We start from the raw sequence: 27,807 nt of genomic DNA on the forward strand, positions 1-27,807 counted from the left end.
TTTTTTCTTGTGAAAACAGAAGTTTAAAATTACTTAGAAAGACTGAGGGCGATGTTTGAAATATTTCTGAAACGGTAAAAAAATGACGATTCTTTCATTTCAAACTACTGTTTTCATAAGGAAAACACATCTTTATGTCATAGCTCAGCAAATATACCTGTTGGAAAAAATCATAGTACGCTACTGGATTGCTATCAAAAAAGTGTCTGTGAAATGTTTTCATTTCAATATCCTAGCACAAACAGAAACGGAAATAATGACCAAAGTTAGAATCGCTCAAATTTAAATTTTGGCCTATAACTCAAAAACAAAAGAAGATAGAGGAATGCAGTTGATTGCATTATTAGTTTCTCGAAAAAAGTCGACATGAATGGCACATTCCTCTATCTCATTGGGTTAAAAAGTTGTAGTTCAGGTGTATCACCAATTTTGCCCACCCTGTACTATCACAACCAGAGAGGTCGGTAGGTACACATTTTTGACTCACCCTCTATATCTTGTACACCAAATAACAGCGGATTGTCCGAAATTAATTATTTTCTGTCGAATCCTAATGATTCAACAAACTTCGAAATAAGGGGAACAATGACATCGAACACATAAACAAACCAATGTAGTCGAGCAATGACTTAGTTCATTCAAAATATATAAACAATTTTTCAAAATCAAGGGCAAACCTCGGACAATTGAACGAATATGCATGCTGCAATTTAAAACAACGTCGATCTAGCCAATATAAAATCTCTGCAGAACTAGAAGTCACGCATTCCCATTTTTAGTTCTGTGGATTCAAAAAGTGAGTACCTCATTGATAGTTTTCACAGATAAGATAACTCAACATATCTTTTATCTATTGCAGATCAAGAATGGGAGTCTACAGTGTTATTCTCCTGGCCGCAGGTCTTTTCGTGGGTGCACTGGCCATAGATTGCAACAAGAACCTCTTACCCGATTTGAGCTACAAACTCAGTGGAACTGAATTAGCTTTTCCCTGCAAAAGTACAGAAAACATATACAAACAGACTGGCAGATATATACCGAAAAACGTAATCGCTACCAGATTGCAAGTTTACCAGGAAAACGCAATTGTAGCACTACCAAGATATAAACATGGTGTGCCATACACCTTGGCCAAGTTCTCTCTGAAATCTAAAGGATGCAAAGCAATTCTGGAGCCTTTCCCCTGTTGGTCCATTCAAGAAGAAGGTAACTGTGAAGCCCTGCAGAACGTGATCGATATTGTTCTGGACCCTAACGATATTCTGTGGGTGTTGGACTTGGGTATCTGTAACACTTTGGAACAACCAATTCGTCGTTGTCCACCTAAGATTGTTGCCATCAACGCTGCGACAGGAATCGTTGTCAAAGTTGTAGATTTGAGTCCTTTCATATTACCCGAAAGCAGACCTCAATATATTTTGGTGGACTATGCCCCTGACGGTACAGCTTTCGTGTATGTTTCCGATGCTGGAACTGGTTCAATCCTTGTATACAATGTATCACTAGCTAAAGTCTTCAGGGTAGTTCTTCCTCCTGCTGCCATTCCTCAGAACAAGGATGTCCTCTACATCGCTCTTGCAAGGAAATCATGCGGAAGTGTAATTTACCTCACGTATTTGTCCTCCCCTAAACTCTTCTCCATCAGGTGTGACCTTATCTACACTGGACAAGCTAACGGATGTGTTGTGGAAGCCGGTGTGAACCCACCAGGCACAAAACTCGTTATGTTGGGTACTGACAACGGTGCTGCAATCTTCTTCAGGTACAAGGGCGAATCTGATATATTCATCTGGAACTCCGAAACTGCCTTCAAACCTGAAAACTTCCTCCTTGTTCAAAAGGGTGGCGACTGCAGATTGGCAACACAAGTCGTGCCTGGTTACAAGAGATTGATGTGGGCCTTGGAAAGTAATTTCTACGATTATATCTCGAACACTGTTGGATGTTTGGGAGCTTCTATGGTTGTTCAACCTCTCATCAAGACTTGTGAATGAACATTAAGTTCTGACGCTGTTAAACTGTGATTTCTTCTTTTTATTAAAAATCTGATAAATGAAATGGCTGTCTTTTTTTTGAGTAAATAATTTGCAATTCTTCAAGCTATCAACCAGAGCTGTGACGAGTACTGGAAAAAAGTGCTTCGAGCACTAAGCACCAACAAAAGAGGCTTGCGATTACTAAGCACTTTATAAATATGATTTTTCGAGCACTTTTCGAAAACTTTCGTGAGCCAGATAATTTGAGATAAAAACTGCATTCAATTGAAAAAACTCAGTTACATATGGAAAAATAAGGATTTCATCAATGAAGATATGAATTCTATAGCCATATCAGAATATTTTTGTTCGAACAAATGCTTTCATTTTCCTCAAAAATAGTAAAGTATTGAAAATTTGAGCGAACAGGAAAATAATAATATTATAATATTACCCACATACAAGTATCTAGGCATAAAACAGGCAAGAAAAATCAATCAGACCCAGATGAAGAAAGAATTAACGAAGGAGTTCACCCGAAGATTGAGGATAATGAGAACTGGTCTTAACAGCAAGAATCTGATAAAAGCAATCAACACAAAGCGCTGAGTTATTCATTCGGTAACATCTCTTGGACGACCAACGATTTAGCAGCTTTCCAGAGAAAAATAAGGACGATGCTGACTAAACACAATAAATATCACCCCAAAAGCTCAATAGAACGGACAGAGATGCCACGGCATCTTGGGGGTAGAGGAATTGTTGATTTGTCCAACCGTATGTCCCAGGAAATTGAAGGACATGAGTAAGGCTACTTCGTCAGAACTCCATCGAGTAGTTTGTGTTGCTGATAGTTCTACGCCGTTAAAGCTACAACAGGATCATTTGGAAACCGTCGAACACTCTGCAGAAAGTAAAATGCAGAAACTGATTGGCAAACCTTTGCATGGAAGGCACCAGAACGAGGTCAACCATGATTACGTCGACATATCTGCGTCGAACTACTGGTTGTCTTCCGGAAGGTTGTTTCCTGAAACAGAGGGCTTCATGCTCGCCATCCAGGATCAGGTGATTCTAACAAGAAATTACATGAAATATATCGGCAAGGATGCCTCAGTGGCGGACGATAGCTGTCTTTATGGCTGTGCGACACATGGAACTATCCAGCACATCACGGGGGGATGTCAGAAGTTCGCGGGCACGGAGTACAAAAATAGACATGATGCTGTTGCCAAGATTCTTCACCAAGAATTGGCACTATAACACCAACTTCTAAGTTCGAAAAAGGTTCCCTATTACAATTACCATCAGGATTCTGTGTTGGAAAATGAACATCACAAGCTCTACTGGGATCGCACGGTTCTCACAGACCGGAAAATAACCCACAATAGACCAGACCTCATATTGCTCAATAAGGATGAGGACAGAGCACTATTCATCGACGTGGAAATTCCAAATAATAACAATCTTTTAGATAGGCACACTGAAAAAATTTCAAAATACAGAGATCTCGAGGAACAAACCAGAAGACAGTGGAAGCTGAAAGATATCAAGACCATCCCTATTGTCATTTCATCTACAGGCCTGATACCGAAGAATCTACAAGAGAACTTGAGGAAACTTCAGTTGGACGAAAATATCTATAGAGTCATGCAGAAGGCGGTACTGCTCGGAACGGCGAGAACTGTACGCAAGTACATGGGGAATGCAGAGGAACACCGTCTGCTCCGACAGGAAGTGTGGGTGGAGCAGGAATCTAACCTACAGCAGGGAGCCGAGGGGCGACTGGAAAGGGCTCCAACAGAGCCTAATTCTTTTGATATCTGAGATATCTGGAAAAAGGGTTGAATTTTCCTCTGGAGAGGAGTGTGAAAGCTGCAAGGCTAAAGTCATAAGACTCTTCATTGACGATTGAAACTATTTCTTACAGCACAAACGTTCGTAATTTCTCATGAAAAGGGTTTTTGGGCTCTAGATCAGCATGAAAAGAAATGTTTTTGACAAAAAACAGAAGCTTTTGAGCACAATTCCATCTAAGTTGTCAACCATTCAGGTGTAGAACACACCCAACACTTCTTGGATGCGAGAACCATATTTTTGAAATATGAGGCATAATATTCAACAGATTCAAAGACTTATTTTTTATTGAGTCAATGATCAAATGATATAAATAATAAAAATCATCGATATCGGGTATTTGGACAGGACTTTATTCTCCTTATATATTATAAGAGTGGCGGCGTTTCCAATTCTATCGACTTCTTCAGGACTTAAGGGCTACAAGAGAATGCAACAATTAGAGTTATAAAAATGGTCAGCACAACTATCATGAAAAGAAAAGGTTACCTTGTTAATGTGAGAAGATTGACAAATTAAGGTGAGTGACAACTAGGATATTGTCTTGGTATTTGATTGGGTATGAGAAGCAAGAACATTTTGGAATGAGCACACACATGTGAGTGATCGTCTATAATGGTATTAAAAATAGAGGTAACCTTATTTTTTCCTTTTCTATGATTCATGCAAAGAATATTATACTTTTTACATACTTCGTGTCAAGATATGACATGTCAAAAATTGCACAGTTGCATAAACCAACAATTACAGAAATAATTATAAAAAACAATAATTGTGAAAATACAAATACAAATAATCTACACTATAAACAACTCCGTACAAAGCGGCAAAAAGGAAATGGAAAAAACGACAGGATTGATCAATCGGACCGATTCAAGTAGAATGAAATATATGTTACTGAGTCCTTATACATCTTATCTTTAGTTAACGGTTAAGTTTTTTTATGTGTAACATTTCAGCAATATTTCTAGTTTGTTTGTTTCTTTCTGTTACTAGGTTTTTGACTTTGTCAATATCGAACTTATGTCCAGCTTAAAAAAAATTAGAAGAAAGAGCTGTCACTCAGTCAGTCTTTTCAGTGTGTTTCTTTGTGTAGTTAATGTGTTGTCTCACCCGGTCTTTAAGTTCCGTAGATTCGGGTGACTTGTGACGATTGTTGAATTCAATTTGTCATATTTTCAAAACGGTGATCTATTTTTATCTAAAAAAGAGGTTCGAATATGCTTACTAAATCAGACTATTGATTAGGATATATACCATGCTTCATTATTCGGATATAAATTTTGAAAAAAATAAAATATACTTGTCCAAAGTCACCCACCGATTTGGGAGGCATGGGACACAAGTTAAAATGTATTGATTTCTCAGCTCTCAAATTAAATAGGTGACTTGGGACGGTGTATAGTTTTGAAAAATTAGAATTTGTGATTATATAGTTGAAATTCGGTAAGGAAATTAAATGATAAACCAGTATTTCAGCGAAAGTAAATATATTGCAACTCAAATGTAAAAAATAACTAAACAAAACAAGGGAACTTTGATTTCTTTCATTCTTTGGTGATTTCTTTGTGGAAATAATGTAAATAATAATATCCTGTGAAAAATTGGCATATGTATTTCCTGCTGCCAATACTCCGCTTGTATCTATTCGGCATTGTCCCAAGTCACTCTATGAAACAACGAAATAAATGAACGAGATCCGTGTTGCCGTTTTATTTGTGAACAACCTTGTTTCATGACATATCTAATATCCCACGTAACCAGAAAAAAAAATTACACATGCACAAAGCGAAAAACATGTACAGGGTGGGCAAATTTCGATGTTTGAGCACTACAGTTTTTAAACCAGCGGTGCTAGACAAAATCTGATACCCCATTCTCGTTCTCTTTTTCTGAGAAACTAACAATAGTAGTAGTCATTTTTGGCAGCTTTCTTTTGTTTTCGAGTTATAAGCAAAAATTGTAAAAATGGCGATATCGAAATAAATTTATATCTCCGCTAATACTGACGATAGAGCTCTGAAATTGTAACATTATACAGGCACTTTTTTACGTAGAATCCAGTGGCGTACTCGCCTTTTTAGCAGGATTTTTAATTACGAAGCTATGACCCAAAGTTATGTTTCTTTAAATGGGAACACTAGTTTTCTGTGCAATTTTTTGAAAGCTTAAATTTTGCTGATTTCAAAAATATATAACATCATATGGTTTGTATCAATATAAATAATGAAAAATGGTCAAAAACCTTTTTCCTCAATATTTCTATGGTTTCAACTTTTGATGAGCATAGAAAAATATAGCATCGTATGATTACCAGTGAATCCTTCTATAAGTCCTTTCATTATTATGAAAATTTATGAAATATATCTTGATTCAAATTTTGTGAAAATTGGTAAAAAGCATAGAAAGATGACATTGCCGGAAGGAGACTACTTTTGATATAGGAAACTCTATTTTTCTGTGCTCGTCAAAAGTTGAAACCATAGAAATATTGGGAAAAAGTTTTTTTGACCATTTTCTAATATTTATATTGTTACAAACCATATGATGTCATATATTTTTGAAATCAGTAAAAATTAAGCTTTCAAAAAATTGCACAGAAATCTAATGTTCCCATTTAAAAAAACATAACTTTGGGTCATAGCTTCGTAATTAAAAATCCTGCTAAAAAGGCGAGCACGCCACTGGATTCGACGTAAAAAAGTGCCTGTAGAATGTTTCAATTTCAGAGCTCTATCATCAGTATTAGCGGAGATACAAATTTATGTCGATATCGCCATTTTTCCAATTTTTGCTTATAACTCGAAAACAAAAGAAAGTGGCCAAAAATCACTACTACTATTGTAAGTTTCTCAGAAAAAGAGAACGAGAATGGGGTATCAGATTTTGTCTATCTCCTCTGGTTTAAAAGCTGTAGTGCTAAAACAACGAAATTTGCCCACCCTGTACAGGAGACTGCAAAGTTTAGGGCCATGAAAAAACGCGCTTCTACTTCTACTCTCCTGAATTCGTTAATTTTTCCTGTCAATTCAAACGCTCTGGTCACGGCAAACTCAGCAGGAATTAATTGTTAAACTGACCAAAAAGACTCTACACAATTTTATAAGTTTGTCCCTTCACTCATAAATGGTAAGAAACAAAGAAATCTGCGAGGGGGCAATTGTCCCAAGTTACAAGACTGTCCCAAGGTACCCAAATCTACCGGTAATTGTTTAGTCTGACCTATGTAACAACGATTGCATTTTGCAATTATGGCAAGGGATTTTGTAAATAACTTCGTATCAATGTGTAGGTATCAGGTACCTACTTTGTCTTTCAACCTAGTGAAAAAATTCGTTGTAGGATGCGCAATTACATTTACATGTATTTTTTTAAACCTCATTAATGCTGTAGGGTAGCCCAGGAATGTGCAGTAGTTTGTAGTTTGAAATATTTAGAGTATTCTTTTTCTTTGTGTTTAATTGGCTGTCATTATATTGTTGTATTTTTTCATGGTATCAAGTAGGCTGGATAGTTACTATTAATGAGAATCTTTCTGACTGTATTAAAATTCTTTTGGGGAAACTTTTGAGAACTAAGCGTTAATGCTCTATAAACTACATATATGAATTGTTCATTATATGTGATTTTCAATTTTTATTTTACAAATAACAAAATTGGACAGTTACTTGTCTTTAAGACACTCAGTACAAGAAATCCGGCATGGTTTGAAAAAAAATATTTTTATGGGAATTCAAACACAGTACATTTCATTTTCGCCACGGTAAACACATGATGTATATAAAACGTTTCAATAGAACCATAAATATTGAATGATATGATCATCAGAGTATATTTGTTAATTGAGGATTTCTACCACTGCGTCGAAGAATTCCTCTCCCCTGTAGGTTTTCAAGTGATTCCTATTTATTTGATATATTTATTATTTCAGTTCTGTTATTTTTTTGTTTAATTATTTTTTCCGTGATTTTTCCTACCCATTGTTTCAATGTGACATAAGATCAATAAATATGATTAAGTATAATTATTATTCTGATATCCAATAATGGGTATATTTTTTCACAAGTTTTTGACAGTTAAGTTTTGTAACGAGTGTCATTTTGAGACATCGTTACCAAGGGATTTGAACGGATTCAAAGGAAAAAAAAAATTAAAATGAAGATGTTTGTAATGAAAATATATTTATCACAGACAATATTCTATAGCTGTTACTGATTACAAGCAACCAGTCATCAAGCTAATTTTTTGGTTGGCTCCACATCCTACAGTGTTCTCTACATAATCAGGGAAGTTACTTTCCAAGACACGCATCCTTTCTCTTTTGACATCAGCTATAGCTTGAGTGGATAAAAAGCAGTTATCGGATTTGTAAACCAAGACGAAACTCACAGGAAGGAACGGGGTATTGGTGTCCCATCTGTAGATTTCAGGTTGACCTTCGTATCTGAAGAATATTGCGGATCCCAAATCAGTTCCCAAAAATACTAATCTATTTGGTTTCAAACCAACATCTTGAATTTTTCCTGAAGCACATCCTGCTCTCAAGTAGTCCGTACGAATGGAGAAAACTCTGGGTGATGAAAGATAGGAGAAGATGATAAAGTTATTTCCACATCCCTTTTGAACCAGGGCTATGTATAAGACGTCTCTACGTCCAGTGCCAACGACAGCTTTAGGAAGCACAACTCTGTATCCTCTATTTCCAGCTACATCGAATACCAACAAAGATCTAGTGGCAGCATCACTGATGTATACATAAGGTCTACCATCCGGAGCATATTCAACAGCCAAGTATTGCAATCTGGAAGCTTGCGCTACTAAACCAGATAAATCCAGTACTTTAACTTGTCTGTTTGTTTTCAAATTGAAAGCTACAACTTTTGGAGGGCACTTGCGAACAGGGCATGATAAAGTATTGACGACACCAACATCCAAAACCCACAAAATGTCATTGGGGTCGACGAAAATGTCAACGATGGACTGCAGAGCACCACAGTTTCCTTCTTCTTGAGTGGACCAGCAAGGATAGGGTGAGATTATGGCTTCACAAGTTCTTTGCTTCAGAGAAACTCTGCCCAATGTGACTGGGGTGCCAGGTTTGTACCTTGGGAATGCGAGGATAACATCATCCTTGTAGATTTGGGCCCTGGTGGCTATAACATTCTTGCCTATGAAACGACCTGAAGCTTGGTACAGGGCTTTGGTGGAAGGAGTTGGCCATTCGAAGGAACCTCCTGTCCATTCAAGCGGACGTTGGATCTCCTTATCGCAAGTTGCTTCTACATAAATGGCAAGAGTGAGGAACAGTAGTGCCACTTTATGTATCATTTTAGTTCTAGAAGAAAAAAATATCTTTTATTGAAAATATTTCTGCTATTCTCAATTATGAAAATAAGATCAATTATTTCGTCCGAAATCTGCTAGAATTTACGAGTGAATTTAGAACATGGTTTGAATATTACTATTCATAATTATCTAGAATGTAAAGTGATACCGATATGCAGGGGAATTGACAGATATAAATATAAATGAACGTTCTAGACTTAGTAAATTACGATTTCCATGATAAATAAGGGGCCAGACCTACCTTTTTCGTTGGAAACGAATGAACAAAATGATACGTTCCAGAAGGAAAAATTACTTTATATATTGATAGTGATGGTCACGATGCACGTGTTTTTTACCTGTTATGTTTACGTACCAATACGTTTCTATTCGAATTGTTTATGTGATTCAGTTTGCTTAGAAAGAACTACTTCGTGAAAGAAATCGGTTTTAGGGGTCAATGAATGAATGTACCGAACACGTACAAAGTCAACTCATTCAATCCCAACTATCCCAGCAAAAATACTTGTTTGTTATAATCGATTGAACTTTCGTTAAAAAAATTTTTTCAGGATTCCCATTTGGATTTTCTTTTTGATTTGATTTTCATCATGTGATGAAACATACTTCCGTGATATAGGATGTGCCGTTGAAAAAAGTGACACACTTCAATAATGAATTGAGTTCCGAATATTCTTGGTCTTACAGGTTACAGTAGACACATGATGTGTATGAAAATCTTCAACGGAAACTTACATGTGGAATCCTATCAAAAAGTGTTCCAGAACCTCTTAGAGAGAGAGAGGTTCTGAATGGAAAAATGAAGAGTCATTTCATACATTCATCATTCATAGATTATCAAAAGTCACAAATTCGCATATCACCAGGAGTCTCCAAGTTCTTGAAAATTTCAAGATCTTGTCTTGATTTCAAGACGAGAGGTAATTTCAAGAGAAGAAATTTTATGTCAATACCAAGATTGAAAAGAAAACTTGTCCGCAATTATTAAATTTTCATCGATAAATCATTGGAAAATTACCACGCCTCACGCCCGCAATGAGAATTTTTTGGCACACCGAGATTCTTATCTTAAAGCAAATTTAATGCCGTTTCCAGATATGTGGTCAAATTTGATGGGACGACAAGAATAACTTAAGTATAATTGATTTTATGGAAAAACTTGAATTATTTCGTTAAATCAAGAAATGTTAAATTGACGGTCAATATATAATTTTTCCTAAAAGCACCTCTATAGGTTTCCCTGTACCCTAAACGTAATATTGTACGCAATGGAAGTAGATATTTCAGTGTATAACGAGTCTTCAAAAAAAAAAAAACAACGGTTCCGAAACGTCGACAGAGTTATTCATTCATTCATTGCTGTATCGCGTTACCGAGAATAAATCTACAAAAAAGACTCAAAAACGCCCTCCCGTGACTGAAGAGACCCCAACCGTGACCTACAGATCCTTCCACACTCCGGGCATGGATAGTCTCACCAACGAGATCTGGCCGCCGCTGTATTCTTCTGGAGGCTCCATTATAACTCTGGACCACAGACCTAAACTGAAGTCTGTCTAACGCTGGTTGTTCCCAGTTATGATTGGCATTAACTAATTCAAGGGATTGATACCCTTATCCAAAAATCAATCATGATTACTCCATGGCAATCGCAAAAAACTGAGGCAAGAACTGTTCCAGCAGATTTTTGGACACAAAACTTCTTTGGTCTTGGAGAACCAGAGTGTCGCCATTCCATCGATTGTTGCTTTGTTTCTGGATCGTAGAAATGTACCCAAGTCTCATCCATAGTAACAATTCGGTTTAAGAAATGTACATCGTTTTCAAATCGAGCACAAATCGAACGCGATGCTTCTACCCTTGAACGCTTTTGGTCATCATTCAAAAATTTAGGGATCCATTTTGCAGCAATTTTTCTCATGTTCAAATTGACGTGAACTTTATGATGAACGCGTTCGTATGAAATATTCAGTGCTTCAGATATCCGTTTTAGCCCAATTCGACGGTCTGATAAAATCATGTCATGAACTGCATCGATATTTTCGGGGACTGACACAGAAACTGTCCTTTCCGATCGGTCATCATCTCCAATGAAAAATTTACCTCTTTTGAAGCTTGCAGTGCAATTTTTCACGGTCGCATACGAAGGACATTGATCACCAAGGGTATTAATCATGTCTTCGTAAATTTGCTTACCTCTTAACCCTTTTAAATACAGGTACTTGATGATAGCTCGATATCCACAATTTCGGTGGCCATCTTCTTTCTTTTAATTTATTGCGTAACTCTGGTTTACTTTTTTGACCTCAAACTTCACACTGACGCTTCTAATGAGTTATTGTTCGTTGCTATGGTAACGCAATATTTTTTTATGCATGGAACTGGTCTAGGCTACCTAGATATCAATACATCCTCGTATATCCTCAAACCGCCTATTCTGGCCTCCTGGTTTCCGACCTCCCTGTGTAAATTCGCCATACAGAGCTATTTTGGGGAGTCTTGTGTCTGGCATCCTCAGATTGTGGCCGCTCCATCTGAGACGGGCCCTCGTTACTTGAGTCTTAATTGTAATACAACTCGCGCGCTGGAAGACTTCTGCATTTGAAACTTTGTGGAACCATCGGAAGTGCATTATTTGTCTTAGATGACAACAGCTGTTTTATATGTCGCCTGTAGTTCGTCCAGTTTTCGATTCCGTAAAGAAGCGTTGAGACGACCACTGCTTTGTAAACAGCTGTCTTGGTCTTCAGATCGAGGTGGTGATTTTGAAACACTCTGACCTTTAGCTTCCAGAATGCGCGGGATGCCGAATTGATGCGATTGTGTTTTTCCGTGTCCAGGTTAGCCCTAGTATTATGAAGCCAATTATTTGAACTGCTCGAACTGTTCTAGAGTTTCATCCTCCAGGCTGATATCTGTGAGAAGGCTTTCTGGTGGTCTTACCAGCAGTTTGGTTTTGTCAATATTGAGTCTAAGGCCTAAAGCTTCGTATATATATATACTTCGTATATATATATATACTGCTGCTCTTGACTTCATGGAATGTGTGCACGAATGTATGGATAGAAACCTACTTGTTGCTGGTTTATTTTTTGATTTGTCTTGTGCCTTTGACACGCTTTCTTTTGAATTTATTCTTACTAAATGTTATAACCTGGGTTTCAGGGGAATATTTCTTGATTGGCTGCGTAGTTATCTAAATCAAAGGCATATGCGCGTGAAAGTGGGTTCAACGTATTCGGAAATGTTTGATGTGGATTGTGGGGTTCCTCAGGGCTCCGTTCTGGGACCACTCCTGTTTTTATTGTTCATAAATGACTTACCTCTTCACATTGCTCTTTTTTTGTTGGTTCTCTTTGCAGACGACACTTCGGTTGTGGTTTCAGCACGGAGTAGGGAGGAGCTTCGCTATGCGTGTGAAGCTATTATAGAGCAGTTCACTTGTTGGTGCCGGGCTAACAGAGTTGTTGTAAATGTGAACAAGACAGTTTGCATGTGTTTTGGTTCAAGGGGCATTCCTGATGATACGTTAGAGTTACGTTATTCCAATTTCGTGATTACTTCTTCTGACCATTGTAAATTCTTGGGTATATACATGGATAAAAGAATGAGCTGGTCCACGCATATTGATATGCTCTGCAAAAAGCTGAACTCTTCATTCTTTGCCATAAATAGAGTAAGGGATTCCCTGCCCCTCAGTTCACTAATTCAAGTCTATTATAGCCTTGCCTATAGTCAACTTTCCTATAATATCCTAGTCTGGGGTAACTGTGTAGATTTCAACAGAGCTTTTGTTGCCCAGAAACGAATTATACGTCGAATTTTCAATCTTAGTACTCGTACATCATGTCGACCTACACTCATTGCTCACGGTTTGTTATCATTGCCATGCATTTATATATTAAAATGTTTGGTTTATGCCAAGGAAAATATTGATAAATGGTCCAAATTATCCGATAACCATAAATATCAGACAAGAAATCAGGACATCCTGCTTGTGCCGAAGCATAGGACACGAAGGTTTGAGAACTCTCCCTCCTATCAGTGTATTAAAATGTATAACTGTTTACCAAAAACTATAAAGTCCCTTAATTATGTACATTTCAAAAAGAAAATTAAAAATATATTGTTAAGTAAATGTTATTATTCTGTAAATGAATTTTATCAAGATTGCCCCCAAATTGTTAATGAGGGCTAAATTGTTATGTATAATGACTTGTCTCATACACCGTGGTGTCTTAGGGGATTAATAAACTATTATTATTATTATTATTATTATTATTATTATAGGTGTCCAATATTATCTGTAGATCCTCTGAGCTGCTAGCGATAAGTGCGCAGTCGTCTGCATATTGAGGTTCCGTTATAAACTTTGTACGGGTTTTTTCTCTGAGGTGCTTCAGGTTAAACAGGCCTTCATCAAATCTTAATCTCATTCCAACACCTCTTACAGGGATACTCATGTCAGCAATTATCGAGACAGCTATGGCGAAAATATTGTGTGAAAATTTTGTCCACCGTACCTCGATTTGGTCGAAAGCCGCACTGGGATTCAGATAATAGCTTTTCTAAGAGTGGAATCAGACGATTAGGCATAATCTTCGAGAGAATTTAGCGGCCACACTAAGCAACGATATGCCCCTGTTATTGTTGCAATTCGACGTATCGCCTTTGTTCTTATAGAGGTTGATAACTAAAGCGTCTCTGAAGTCTTGTGGCAATTGTTCCCAGATCTTGCGGAATAGTGTTAGGAGACTATTGACAATGTCTTCATGCAGGGCTTTGAATATCTCCGCTGGAACGCCGGCGCCGTCTAGACCAGCAATGGTACCACGATCGATCGACAATCTATCCAAAACTTATCGATGTCGAATTCGATGAGGCGTTGTCGGCAATCTAATTACACCCGACAGTTTTTGTGTTAACAAGATGTTCATACAGAGGATACTAATCATCTTTGGTACAAATTTTCAACTATTCGACTTGAAGATAAGGCAGGAAAAAAGGGGAAAAACGGGATTATTGTCGAGTCGTGCGCTTGTCGTGAGCTTGTGGTACGTGGGCTGGTGACTCATGATTTTTCATATTTTTCATAGCACTTATGATTTCCTACATTGGGATTTCGCCATCAAGCGATGTCATCGGACTATTCGCGAAGAGCCAGTCTGAAATGGATTAATCCGAGTCGTTATTTTAATTCAAGACCTGAGAGTAATGCTCCTTCCATCTTTCAAGAATTTTAGTTGGGATAACTCAATGAGCATCTCTTATAGGAAAGTTAGCTTTTCTGCTTGGACCATAAACACGTTATCGGCATAAGCTTGTATTTCCCTAGCTTTATCTCTCCACCAGCTATCCTTGAGTTTTCTTATTCCTTGAAGGACCTCGCGTTTTATGTTTATGAGACTGTTTTGGGCAACAACATCGCCAGGCTTGTTAATTGCTCTTTTCATCGCTTCGTGTTTTTCCTCCAAAAGAGGTGCGATATGAGTTTCGCTGTAGGCGAACCAGTCTGGGGATTTTCGGGAGCGTTCTGTGCCTAGTATTTCTTTGGCTGTATTTGAAAGAGATGATTTGAAGCGAGGCTAATGGGGAATTCTCCTCAATTTGGGTTATCACAGTATATGCAAGTTTAAACTGAATAATTTTGAGTTTCGTTCATGAATTTTTCAAATGCACTGCGGAAACTATTCGAAATCATTCTTCAAATATGAGGTTTTAAAATTTAAATCACTTCGTTTCCAGTTTACGATTTGGCAACAGCGCCTACTAGAAAATAAAAAGAACAATGTCTTGTTTATAAAATAACAGATGTTGATTTACAGCCATCATAAGTCGCGTACTCACTGGCGAGCCTCAATAGCAACCGACCATAAAAATCCCATAAAATTGTACGACCTCCCTTGTTCGTCGCAGCCATCTTTGTTTATCTCATCAAGATAGTGTATTTGTTGTCCTTTATTATCAAGGCATATTTCAGTCGATGTTGCCAACTTGTGCAATAAAAACGAAACGCTTTAAATTTTAAATACCCATTTCTATACTTCATTTTTAATACTTAAAATAATTTTTTTTTGAAACGGTTGAAATGGTTATTTCAAAATATGACGTTTCAAAGATATTTCATAAAAAATACATCGTTTTCGTCAGAAGGAGTATTCCCTAATAGGGAATACTGGAAATGTTTTTGAGGTTTAGAATGACAAAATATTTTTTTTGACAATCGAATTTTTATTTTTTCACAATGACATGATAATTTCGATTCATTTCAACTACAAGCTTAGATGTTTTCCAAATTCTTTGGACCATTATGATTAATGTTTATATCAAAAACGCAATTATTATATACTATGGCAGGTTGATTGGAAGTTGCTTGTTCTTGATTTAGAGATTCTTGGATTGTCTTTGTAGAAATTGAAGCAGACCTCATTGCGACAATTATATCCTGATGATGGCCCGAATCAATTTGCAGATATGGTTTTATGGAGTGACTGCTACCATGCCCTGTTCTTTTAATTAATTGCTGTTCTCTAATTCCCCTTTTGGCTAAAGTTGAAACAGCAGTGGCACTCGCAGAATGATTTGTTAACTTGATCTTGTTGACATCGATTCCAATCACTGATGCCGCCGATTTGAACCAGGAAGATATTGTATTTTGTCCAACCGGGCTGTTCTTGTACCATTCTTTGGAATTGAGGTGCTTCCAGTTTGGATGTGGAGTCGGAAAATTAACGATTCGTTTTGATGAGTAAAGGCGGAAACACATTATTAACACGCGACGCGAGCTGACGCGTAAATTGTACCGCGTGTCGTCGCATCGGGTGTTCATAGTATGATTGTGGTCTATAGAAAACAATACATTTGATTCAACTCAACACGCATCACGTTTCATCGGGTCGCGTCGCGTTTTAATAATGTGTTCCCGCCTTTAGTCTCGCTTGCTTCTTAGTTTTTCGAACAGTCTTACTGGGCATAATTGACTGTATTCGGTACTAGCCACTTACTGTCGGCCATTCTATTTGAACCGACTTGGGTGGTCTTGGAGAAAACCGGGTTATACTCAATGCGTCCTATTGGTTCCCCTTGATTGTGTTTCCTCCACAAAATATTCTATTGTTGCTGCCGCTCCTTCATTTCCCCTCTAGGCCAATTCATGAGCAGCAATGTGAAAGAATTTTTTTCGCAATCCTTCTGGAGTGTTTTCGTCCCGAAGTTCAATAATTTTTTTTAGTAGGGTTAAAGGAAGATTTAAAATTAAAGCAACTTTAGGTTTGATTATGAAACCGGCCGTAAAAATGACAGTAAAGGAAGCTTTAAGCTTAAAGTGACGTTAAATTCGATTATGAAACTGGACGTTAGAGTTTCACTGAGTTGCCATGGTAACTAATCAAGTCGACAAAACCTTCTATGTTTCGCAAGTACTTGATGAGGACGAAAATTGATGTTGTTGGAAATAAACAAATTTGGTGTAGAATGTTCTTACCGAATACCACACGAGGTCCTTCTACAAGCGGCATCGGCACTGTGAAGAGGAATATAACGAAGGAAGGAAGAGAAGAGTTAGGAATAGTTTCTCCAGAAATGTTAAGACCATATCCTACTGCATCTTTGAGAAAAGAATCTAGAACTCGTGGCCGAAAAAAAAAGGAAAATGTTTTATCATTACAGAGACACCTGAGAAAGATGAGCTAATGAAAGCGGAAGAAGAAAGAAAAAATAAAAGTAAGAAGAAAGGTGCCAAGGCTAAAATAGTTACGACCGCTAAAAAGAAACATCTAGTGACTCTGATACGGAAGGAATCGTCTCTCTCCATGATGAATCTCCACCTCCACGGGATCTTAAAGAATATTTTAGTCAACTAGAACAAGAACTTGATCCTTCAAATGTCGAAGAGAAGAAATATTCCGAAGAAGATAATTCTACATGCGTAGCTTGTGAATTTATTCAGTGCCGTTTGTGTAATCAGTGGGCCCACAAATCTTGTGATATAATTGGAAACTTAAATTTTTATTCTCTTTTATTTTACCTGTTTTCATGTTTCTGTACCATTGTCCACTTCATGGGAATAACTTTCCATAGCAAGGGAAACATCCCATGAAATGAACATTGTCTATAATAAACTGAGACCGTCATATTATGACGGTACAATTTGAACTTTTTTGCTTTGAAATTATTTACACCAAAAATAATTAAATTATCCGTGTCAAGTGAACCCTTCCCTACTAGTGAAAATACACCGATTCGACTTTTCATGAGTAAAAAGAAGGTATCGATGATCATTCATAGGAATAATAATGTTAATGTATATGATAACAGAAGTGCCGCCATCTCTTTCATTGGAATTAGTCAGTTCCTTTACTATTGCAATTAATCTGGGTTCGAACTCCGTAGGTATGTCCTGATTTGGTTGTGATTATTATGGTTGATCAATTAAAAATAATATTAGGGCATCACCCGCTGCAAGTGTCATCTTTGCTTTGTCAAGCCAAACCACTCAAGATCCGAATCCATCCCAACCCTTCTGAGCAGGGGCAAGTGTTCTCCTCACTATAATTTTTATGATCGTTCTGGTATTTCAACAAGAGAATGTTACACAATGACTCTCAATGTCGTCGTTATAATCCGGTGGTGTTAGATTATCTTTGATGGCAGCTGTTGTAGAAGGGTTTTGTAGTTTGGAGATTTGAAGACGCTCTCTTAGGAACTTTGGCTTGCGTTGGTATTTTTGGAGCATTGAGATCTTCATTCTCGAAATTAACAGCCAATGATCAGTCCCGCATTCCAGATCTGCTCTGGGTTTAGTGACCAACCTTGAGATCTTTTCTTCTCACGATTACATAGTCAAGAGTATGCCAATGCCCTGAGCGCGGGTGGCGCCATGTCCCCCTTGTTAGGTGTTCGTTAAACACAGATTGTGTTCTCCACAAGAGCCAGCAGACGTTCTCTGTTCGAATTGATGCTGTCTGTGCCGTGTTTCCCTATTATTCCCGGCCACAGTTCTGAGTCTTGGCATCTACTCACTCTGGAATTGAAGTCTCCAAGCAGAATAATTCGTTCCCGTTTCTGGGTTTTACTTAATGTAGCAACAGGGTTTCTTAGAAAGTGTCCTTTAAGTTGTCAGAGGTGTTCAAAGTGGGTGCGTATACTGCAATGATGTTCACAAACGTTCTGACGTTTCCTGCTGCAAAAGCTATGTGCTTTTCATTGGTGGTTGTACGATGATTCACTCGCTCAGGCACCGTCCCCCGGAGATCCGAATGGAAGAGTATTTTACCTCCGGATACAAATTTTGTCCTGTTCGACTGATCCATCTTTTTGTAGGAGCTGCGTTAGAAGGTGTTTAAAAGCTTCACTGGTAACGCTGTCAGTGCAACTTTGGTTAAGGTTGCGACTAGATTATCTTGTGGCACAGTTATCCTGAGACGACAAGGTCTAAGATGTAACTCAAGCAACGCAGAGAGCCATTTCCTCCTCAAGTCAATGTTTGACTGGGTAATTGTGGGAAACAGAGTTATACCGCTCATGTTCGATTGGCATCTAATACAGCTTGGTTTACATGCATTCATTCATTGCTGTATCCCGTTGCCGGGAATGAATCTACAAAAAGACCAAAAAAAGAAAAAGAAAGAAAAAAAGAAAAAAAAAAGTGCGAACAGACTCATAATTTTTCAGGCCTAATTGCGACTGTGTGCTCTCCTGTGACTGTAGAGACTCAACCGTAACCTATCTGTATCCTTCTCAAGTTTCCATTATAACTGAGTACCAAAAACCTCCACTGTGACCTGTCTAACGCTAGTTGTTCCCAGTTATGATTGGCATTAACTGATTTTAGGGATTGATGTAGTGTATCCTTAAACCGCTTATACTGGCCTCCTGGTTTCCGAGCTCCCTCAGTGAATTCGCCATATAGAGCTATTTTGGGGAGTCTTGTGTCCTGCATCCTCAGAATGTGGCCGCTCCTTCCAATGACGGCTCGTCCGGGTATGCAGGGTCGGCCGGGCCGACCCAAAAATAATCGAGAAATGGAAAATAATTATAATTATTTTATTCTTCAAAACTTATTCCAAATGATTAATTTCGATATTAAATTCTCGATTAATTCCCTAGTAATACGTACGACAACTTATTTCGATCAACGTGACGCCCCTGTCGCCCTGAGTTAGTTTATTTCGAAGTTCTCTTTCCTTACGATAAACACGCTACACGCTAGGTCGGCCAGCCGGCAGTAGCCTAGCGAAACGCTTCAAGTTATGGTACTATACAGCACCTACGTCGCACGCAGTTATCACCAAGTTGAACATCGTATTACGTCGCTGCTAGATACATACACGGTCGGCCAGCACGAGTTGGGCCTACCTTGCTATGGTTTGGTCGTTTGGTTGTCATATTTCTAGATTTCCTCATTGTCTATTCTGAGATATTATATTATCAAATGAATAGTTAATCATTAAATATTATGTCTATTTTAGAAAAGAGCGTATTCGCACCTTTTAAGAGCAGTTTTAGTCAATGAAAATATAATATATCCCTAATTATAGTTAGATTTTTTTATTATTAAATGAATAGTTAATTTTTGAAAAAGGGTATTCCGACCGTATAAGAGTAGTTTAGTGATTTTTTGACCATAAAAATTCGTAATTCCTAGTGAATTTATAAGGGCACGGTGATTTCGAAGCTTCTTGAATACGCGTAGGCCGGCCGGCCGAGCCTCGGAGTGGGGATATAAGAATCGCTTCCGCATCGCTGTTCCCATATTATGAATTGAATTAGGTCAGTGTCGTAGAATAAGAAAAAGGGGTGCACGTGTTTATCAGTTTTCTTCGATTCATTTCGTAAATTTTGACAATCTGAGTGGATTCTAAATTTCTTTAATTGTTGAATAATTGGAGTAGTAGCAAATCGAAACAAACTTTGCATCCTGTCACAGATCATGTGACAGTAGAAGGAAGAATGGTGAAATAAAGAAAGGAAAAATTAGTACATTTTCACTTAAAATCAAAATTGTAGATGTGTTTCAGTGAACTTAAAATTTTGATTCGTATTGACGTTTTGTGTTGTAATAAATTTGTTATCGGTATTTACAGAGAGACACCGAAGAAGAATAAAAACTATTATTCAAAAGCTGGGCAAAAACAAAGAAGTATAGTACATTCTTTCTCCAAAAACAAGCCTTTATATCGCATTGAAAACGAAACTTTTATACACTGTTGTATAAAAATAAATCAGACTATATCTACAGGATGGGGCATAAGTCTGGAATAAAATTAATATTTCTTCAATATTAATCAACCACTCAAAATGAAGACACTGAAACCCACCAATTGCTTTTCAATTACCTTCTTCTTCTATCAATGAGTAGTTTCTCAACCAATAACTTAACATCAAGATGCTGAAAAACATGTCATTTCTGATTGCATTTATTTTTGGGAAATAAAATTGAATATTTTTTTCCATCCCTTAGCCGCAACCCTATCCAACTTATCTTCAGAAACTTAATCGACAAAAAATATATCAATATTTAATTTTAGAAAAACAGAGATTATGGTGGGATTCCGCGTTTTCATTTTCAGTTATTGGTTGAAAAAATAGATATTAATTTTATTTCAGGATATTCCCCTGTATATCCTGGGTCTGGCCGACCCACATCTTATGGGCACGAGCCGTCACTGGCTCCTTCTGAGTCGGGCCCTCGTTACTTGAGTCTCAACTGTTGTACAATTCGAGGGTTGCAAGACTTCTGCATTCGAAACTTTGTGGAACCATCTGATGTGCATTATCTGTCTTAGATGACGTTTTTGCGTTTGTTCAAGCTGTTTAATATGTCGCCTGTAGGGCGTCCAGCTTTCGCTTCCGTAAAGAAGCGTTGGGAGGACCACTGCTTTGTAAACAGCTGTCTTGGTCTTCAGATTGAGGTCGTGATTTTGAAACACTCTGTCCTTTAGCTTCCAGAATTCCCGTGATGCCGAATTGATACGGTTTTGAATTTCCGTGTCTAGATTAGCCCTAGTATTTATGAAGCTTCCCAAGTATTTAAACTGCTCGACCTGTTCTAGAGTTTCATTCTCCAGGCTGATATCTGTTTGAAGGCTTTCTGGCGGACTTACCAGGATTTTGGTTTTGTCGATATTGAGTCTAAGGCCTAAAGCTTTGTATATATGTTTATAGGTGTCCAACATTATCTGTAGATCCTCTGAGCTCATAGCGATAAGTGAACATACGTCTGCATATTGAAGTTCCGTGATAAACTTGGTACGGGTTTTTGCTCTGAGGCGCTTCAGGTTAAACAGGCCTCCATCGAATCTGAATCTTATCCCAACACTTCTTACGGGCATACTACATGCATCAGCCACTTAACAAAAATGTATGTAGTTCTCTGGGGTTCCGTAGGGGGATCTTTCGAATTTTTGTTTGTCAAAAAAAAATTGTACGACTTTTATTTAAACTTTGGCCCCGTGACTCATGTCGTCCGACTTTCAGACAGTTTGGTATCCTTCCCCTTCCATGCATCTACATTTTCAATTGACAATTGCGTTATTTATGTCCACCTCGACCTCGACTGAGTAAATATAAAAGTTGTTCTGATCAACACGGCATACACATATTATAGCCTAAGGTGACCAGACATCCGTCAATCGTCCAAGAAGTCGGAAAACGTCGGTAAAATCTTAAATTTAATTCAGTATTTTTAGACACTAGATAATCTCATAGTGGACGTCTCGGCGTTCAATAAGTACAGCGGCAATTTGTACGCTTTAGTCCTCTCAAGAATATTTGATATGGATAATAAAGAAAGAAAGTGCAACTTTGCGGGAGATCTTTCAAAAAAATTTCCATTCCTCAAAAAAACAAAACTCGATTCTGTCCAATGTACGAAATGTTTGAATCAATTCAGCATTGCATTTGGTAAAAGAAAATATATTGTACGGCATGTTGCAAGTGACAAACATAAAAAATGATTAATGCAGCAGCTTCTTCCTTCCTGACCAAATATTTGAGACATTCAAATTTTGAGGATGAAGATGCCTCTCTAGCAACGCCTGAAGCCCTGCTCTAATTCCACAATGTAATGCACAACCATTGTATTAATATTATTTCCGTTTTCATTTTATGATGAAATTTTATTATTTCTCTATTTTCAATAAATCATATTTTTTCTTAATAACACCATAGGAAACTGATTTACTGTGAGCATATATAGAGTGAGTCTTTGACTCATAAAAATATCTCAACTGTAGATTCTTGAGGTCCAAAGGAATACTTTCTTCCTTAATCATTTTTTTTTGTATCGGCTCGGTTTGAAAGATACAGGTTGTTAAAACTGATGTGAAAAAATGTTATTCTCTCACAAACGGTTCCATCAAATAGAATAAATTTTGGAATATAGTTTTTCATTCATTTCATTAATCTTTTTCGAACACAAGATATCACCCACGTCTTCCAATTTTCTCATTATGACCATTACGTACCATAGAAATACTAAAACTTCAAAGAACCCAACACTTGAAATTAAGTTGGACGCGCTATCTAATGAATATTTGAACGTTTCCTAAAATAAAAGTATTCTTCATATTTTCTCGTATAATGCGCTGTTTTCGAGTAATTGGACGTTCAAAAATAAAAAATATCTGTGAAATTCGAAAAATTGGGTACTCTGACCGAATGCCATTTTTTTAAGAGATTCACAGATGTGTAGTGTCACAGATTTAGCTAGTTATTCTGAAGGTAATTTTGTTTTTCCAGGGTTGGCATAGCTCATTATGAAAACTTACTCGCTACATATTTTTATTAAGGCCGAATCGGAAAAAATGGTAAAGAAAAAAAGTGTTTCTTTTGACCTCAAGGATCTAATGTTAGAATATTTTTACTATTCAAAGATTCACTCTGTATAAATAAATATACAGGGTATAAAAAATCGTTTATATGAAATATTCACCAGGTTTCAGTATTTCGAAACCAAAGTTTTACTCTTAAAGCTGAGAAATTCTCGCTCCGGATCTGCATGCCTACTCAAGGTATGGTTTCGGTAGTGCTTCGGATGCAATGCTACAGTGCTGCAGAACGTGACTGCAGCTTGGTGAATGCATATGGGTAGTCACATTCTGCAGCCACTGCATGCATGTAGGCTTGTGCCGGCGAAAGGTCTGTAGGTATACTAAATAGATACCATCACAGTCAGCGTATGATTTTTGTGAATTTTCGGAGTGTCGCAAAGTAGTTGAAAAATGCCTCACGTTTACTCAAACAATGAACTTGTTGACATGATTTTAATTTATGGTGAATCCAAGCAGAGTGCCAGTGCGGCGTGGAGGTTTTATAGGAGACGATTTCCGTTAAGAAATCACCCTACTCCTCGAATGTTCATAAACTTGGTGCAGAGATGTAGGGATACTGGATGTTTGCACGAATCCCGAGGAGCAAATCATGGCAGGTCTGTAACATCGCAAATGGCAGAAATCGAGGAGCAGATTCTGGACATTGTTGAGGAAACAACCGACAACATGTACTAGATACATAGCCAGGGTCGTCGGAGTGAGCCACAGTAGAGTTGGGAAGACACTAAGACAAGAACAATTGTACCCCTACCATTTCCAGAAAATTCAAGCACTCCAACCAGAAGACCATCATCGAAGAAAAGAATTCTACCTGTGGCTTTTCAATAACCAATATCTAACAACATCCATTCTGTTTACTGACGAAGCCACTTTCACAAGAAATGGAGCAAAAAATTTCCACAATACCCATGTATGGTCTAGAGAAAATCCTCCTGATATCAGAAGAACAGATTTTCAGCAAAGGTTTTCCTTGAATGTCTGGATCGGACATTCTTCCTTTCCTGTGTAGAATGCTTATTGGGTAATTTTTTCTACCACCACGAATGTCAGATGAAGACTTCTCCATTTTCTCCAGAACAATTTGCCAGGATTACTAGAAGATTTTCCTCCCAATATTCGGCAGAGAATGTGGTTTTCACTGGATGGAGCACCAATCCACTTTCGAAAAAACGTTCGAAATTATTTAAATAATGTGTTCCCGAATAGGTGGATAGTACGTGGTGGATCTATTTCTTGGCCTCCACGCTCCTCGGATCTCAACTCATGTGATTTCTTCCTTTGAGGTCATTTGAAAACATTAGTGTACAGTGACGGTGAGGTGGATAGTGCAGACGAACTAAGACAACGCATTGAAAATGCTTGTGAAATTATTCGTGGGCAAACTGATGTGATGGTTGCTGCGTGTAACACCATTCGCTATTACGCAGGGCAAGACTTTGTGTCCATCAAACGAATGGTGATACTTCGAAAAATTTTCTGTGGAGAATTCGGAGAGTTTATGAACTGCCTTATTTTTTTTCTTATACGGCCTTTTCATTGAGGCATTTTTTCTATACTTAGCTTGAACTTTCATAATTATACCTTTCAGAAAAAATCACCTTATTAAATTTGAAATATAGAATATACAAATTTGCTGTAAATTCTTGTACCGAGAAGAGATCGCAAAGAAGCCGAGCATAGATTAACTTAAAATATAGATGGATCACTCTGACAAGTGGCGCCACCTATTGTTATGGTACACTAATCACAAAAAATTATTCTAAGTTTGATCGTTAGATGTCACTGCATTTTGAGCTTTCGATCGTTATCACTCGTGAATGACATCTCGGTCATTCGGCGATCTCCGCCGAATATTCAAACGGCTAATCAAGATATCTATAGACCGACAGACTTAAATGTATTTTTGATTATCTTTCAATCTACGAATTGACATAATTTTCTAATAAATTATTCAATAGGCGAAGCGAAATGTCTGCAAGAGTGAAGTCGTGTTGTGTTGTTGGGTGCAAAAATCGTGATGCAAGAAGGTAATTAAGCTATATTACATTGAATTCAAAAGATCTTAAAACCTTTATTTAGTTCATAGGATGTTCGCTACTTCCCCAAAGTACAATTAAACATCGCCCTACAATACTCTAGAGGAGGCAGGGTTTTCTCTTTGAGGTTTCTTCTCTGAGCTCTTGTATCATACGCCGATTTGTATGGTACCTCATTACATCAACCTCTACTGAAACTTTTTCATGTCATACATGTGCTTTATTGTTTGATTTTCAAAAATGTATTGCTGATATTCAATAGAATATGCGTATATTATGTATAAATATTGAATTGTTTTTGTGATTAGGAATTATATGGTAGTTTATGACAAATGTTTTTGTATAATGAATAAGTTTTGTAATTAAAATAAAGTGAATTTAAAAGCTAATTTCAATTATAAAATGAATCTGTGTTTGAAGAACAATGCAATAAATTTTTCAATTTTTTTTTTTCGATTCTACGGAGAAAATCCAGATAGAGATTCGTATTATTAGTTATCTCACTGCAATTTCTTAATGAGCAATTTATTCTAATCTTCACTCAGAAATTTTCAAATATATTCTGCCTTGATCATTACAAGAAAATTAAAAATGGGCGTTAAAGATTCCCTTTTTATTTGGTTTCGTTGAAAATTAGTACATGTATCGTAAAAACAGATGACGCTGAAGTTTGTTTTTCGAGTGGTCCATCTATTCTCTGTTCATTTAATCTATGAAGTCGAGCACTTATTTATTTGGTGAAAACATTCCGACTGAATCCATATGGCAACGTGATTCATCACAGGTGATATAATATCTCAACAGACAGAAACTACAATCCAGAGTCGTATTTAAGATATTGATGCCCAAGTCTTTTGAATGTTTGTTATATTGAATATTTTATATGAGCAACTGCCGGTGAAATGATCTCTTTTAATGAGTTCTATCACCTGTCAAAAAAATGCCTCACCTCAAAAAACACCCTTTATCCTTTATACACATTAATTGCTGTATCCCGTTACCGGGAATTAATCTACGAAAAGACATAAAAAAAGAACAGACTTATAATTTATTGGGGCTAATTTCGACTGTGTGCCCTCCTGTGACTGAAGAGACCCAACCGTGACCTACAGATCCTTCCACACTCCGGGCATGGATAGTCACCAACCAGATCTGGCCGCCGCTGATTTCTTATCGAGTCGGCCAGAGACGAGACTCTATGGAGTCGGCCTTATAACTGTGCACCATAGATCTCCACTGTGACCTGTCTAACGATAGTTGTTCCCAGTTAAGATTGGCATTAATTGATTTTAGGGATTGACGTAGTTTATCCTTAAACCGCTTATACTGGCCTCCTGGTTTCCGGGCTCCCTCTGCCAATTCACCATACAGAGCTATTTTGGGCAGTCTTGTGTCTTGTCTCCTCAGAATGTGGCCGCTCCATCTGAGTCGGGCCCTCGTTACTTGAGTCTCAATTGTAGTACAACTCGCGCGTTGCAAGACTTCTGCATTCGAAACTTTGTGGAACCATCTGATGTGCATTATTCTCCTTACACCACATTACACAACATTCACCAGGTCCGTCATCATTGAACTGGGAATAATCTGGTCAGCCTATTTATAGCCTTTCCAAGACATCGAACAGCTAAGTACGTAAGGGACAACGGCTAATTGGAGATAGAGTACCTCAAAGTGAATGAGAATTTGGGTTTCAAATGTTCCATAAGGCCCCTAAGGGTACTCGTTTCGGGGATATAGGGTGATTTATGAAAAAATGCTAAATCTATAAACACCCATATCTTCGTTTATATGGTAAAATTTTGGGTGATATTTCAAAAGCTTGTTCCTATAGGTCTTCACCGTCACAACAAGAAAAAAAATTTCAAAATAGCAGGCCCGTATTCAAAAATTTACTTGTCAGGTGAGAAATATCACACGGTATATGAGATGAAATATAATAAATCCGAATAGAAATTTCAGAAGAGCGGAAAAAACTGATGAGAGATCTGTGTTTTGTTTCAATGGCACAAATTTTCTATTGTTTTTATGATATGTTGGGATCAGAATATTACAATATTTTTATATTCACAAAATAAAAAATGATATTCCTGATAGAACGAACACTGAATTCGAGGCGCTAGAATGAGCCAGGCTTCAAATATTCCTTCAAATCTCGAAATCCATTTTTATCAATTAATCGTTTGATATCATAAGAAATTTCATATGTTGGATGAAACAATATTTTTTTTTAAGTCTAACCCCCTCAGAAACTGTGTCCTTATAAAGTTCACATTATTTTGATGAAGAGTAAATTTTGTTTTAAACATACCAGGTGGATACTTGTTCAACATTTAGTAAAATGAACAGGAGTTCTGGGAGTAACTAAAGTGAGTCAAACTTATCTTAGGAACGATGTGCAGGGCGTGGCGAACACAGCTCTGTTAGGGGGCACAATAGACCTTGAGGGCGCCGTGAGATGTAACCCCTTCGTAACTGTCAACTATCTTTGACTCGAATTTAGTGTTTTTGTTTTATCAGGAATATTACTTTTCATGATTGGAATATAAAGATATTGTAATATTCTGATTTCAACATATCATGAAAACAAAAAATTTGTGCCATTCAAAGAAAAAACAGATCTATCATCAGTTTTTTCGCTCTTCTCAAATTTCTATTTGAATTTATTTTATGTCATATACCGTGTGATATTTCTCACGTGATAATAAAATTGAAATTTTTGAATGCTGCCTGCAATTTTTTTTATTATTTTTTCTTGTGCTG

At 37.3% G+C, this 27,807-nt stretch overlaps 2 protein-coding genes across 2 annotated transcripts; one reads left to right on the forward strand and one right to left on the reverse strand.

The window, feature by feature from the left end:
• The first annotated feature begins 659 nt into the window (after positions 1–659).
• LOC123317469 (major royal jelly protein 1) lies at positions 660–2,058 on the forward strand. Its single transcript, XM_044904025.1, has 2 exons — positions 660–796; positions 860–2,058. Exon 2 carries the CDS (start codon positions 867–869, stop codon positions 1,992–1,994), a length of 1,128 nt encoding a protein of 375 aa, XP_044759960.1. The 5' UTR covers positions 660–796; positions 860–866; the 3' UTR covers positions 1,995–2,058.
• A 5,937-nt stretch (positions 2,059–7,995) lies between these two features.
• Positions 7,996–9,534, reverse strand: LOC123317426 (protein yellow). Its single transcript, XM_044903954.1, has 2 exons — positions 9,421–9,534; positions 7,996–9,168 (listed from the first exon to the last, which is right to left on the reverse strand). The coding sequence occupies exon 2, from the start codon at positions 9,159–9,161 to the stop codon at positions 8,049–8,051; it is 1,113 nt and encodes a 370-aa protein (XP_044759889.1). The 5' UTR covers positions 9,162–9,168; positions 9,421–9,534; the 3' UTR covers positions 7,996–8,048.
• Positions 9,535–27,807: the final 18,273 nt, after the last annotated feature.

This window comes from Coccinella septempunctata, chromosome 7 (genome assembly GCF_907165205.1).
Source record: "Coccinella septempunctata chromosome 7, icCocSept1.1, whole genome shotgun sequence".
Lineage (NCBI taxonomy): Eukaryota > Metazoa > Arthropoda > Insecta > Coleoptera > Coccinellidae > Coccinella > Coccinella septempunctata.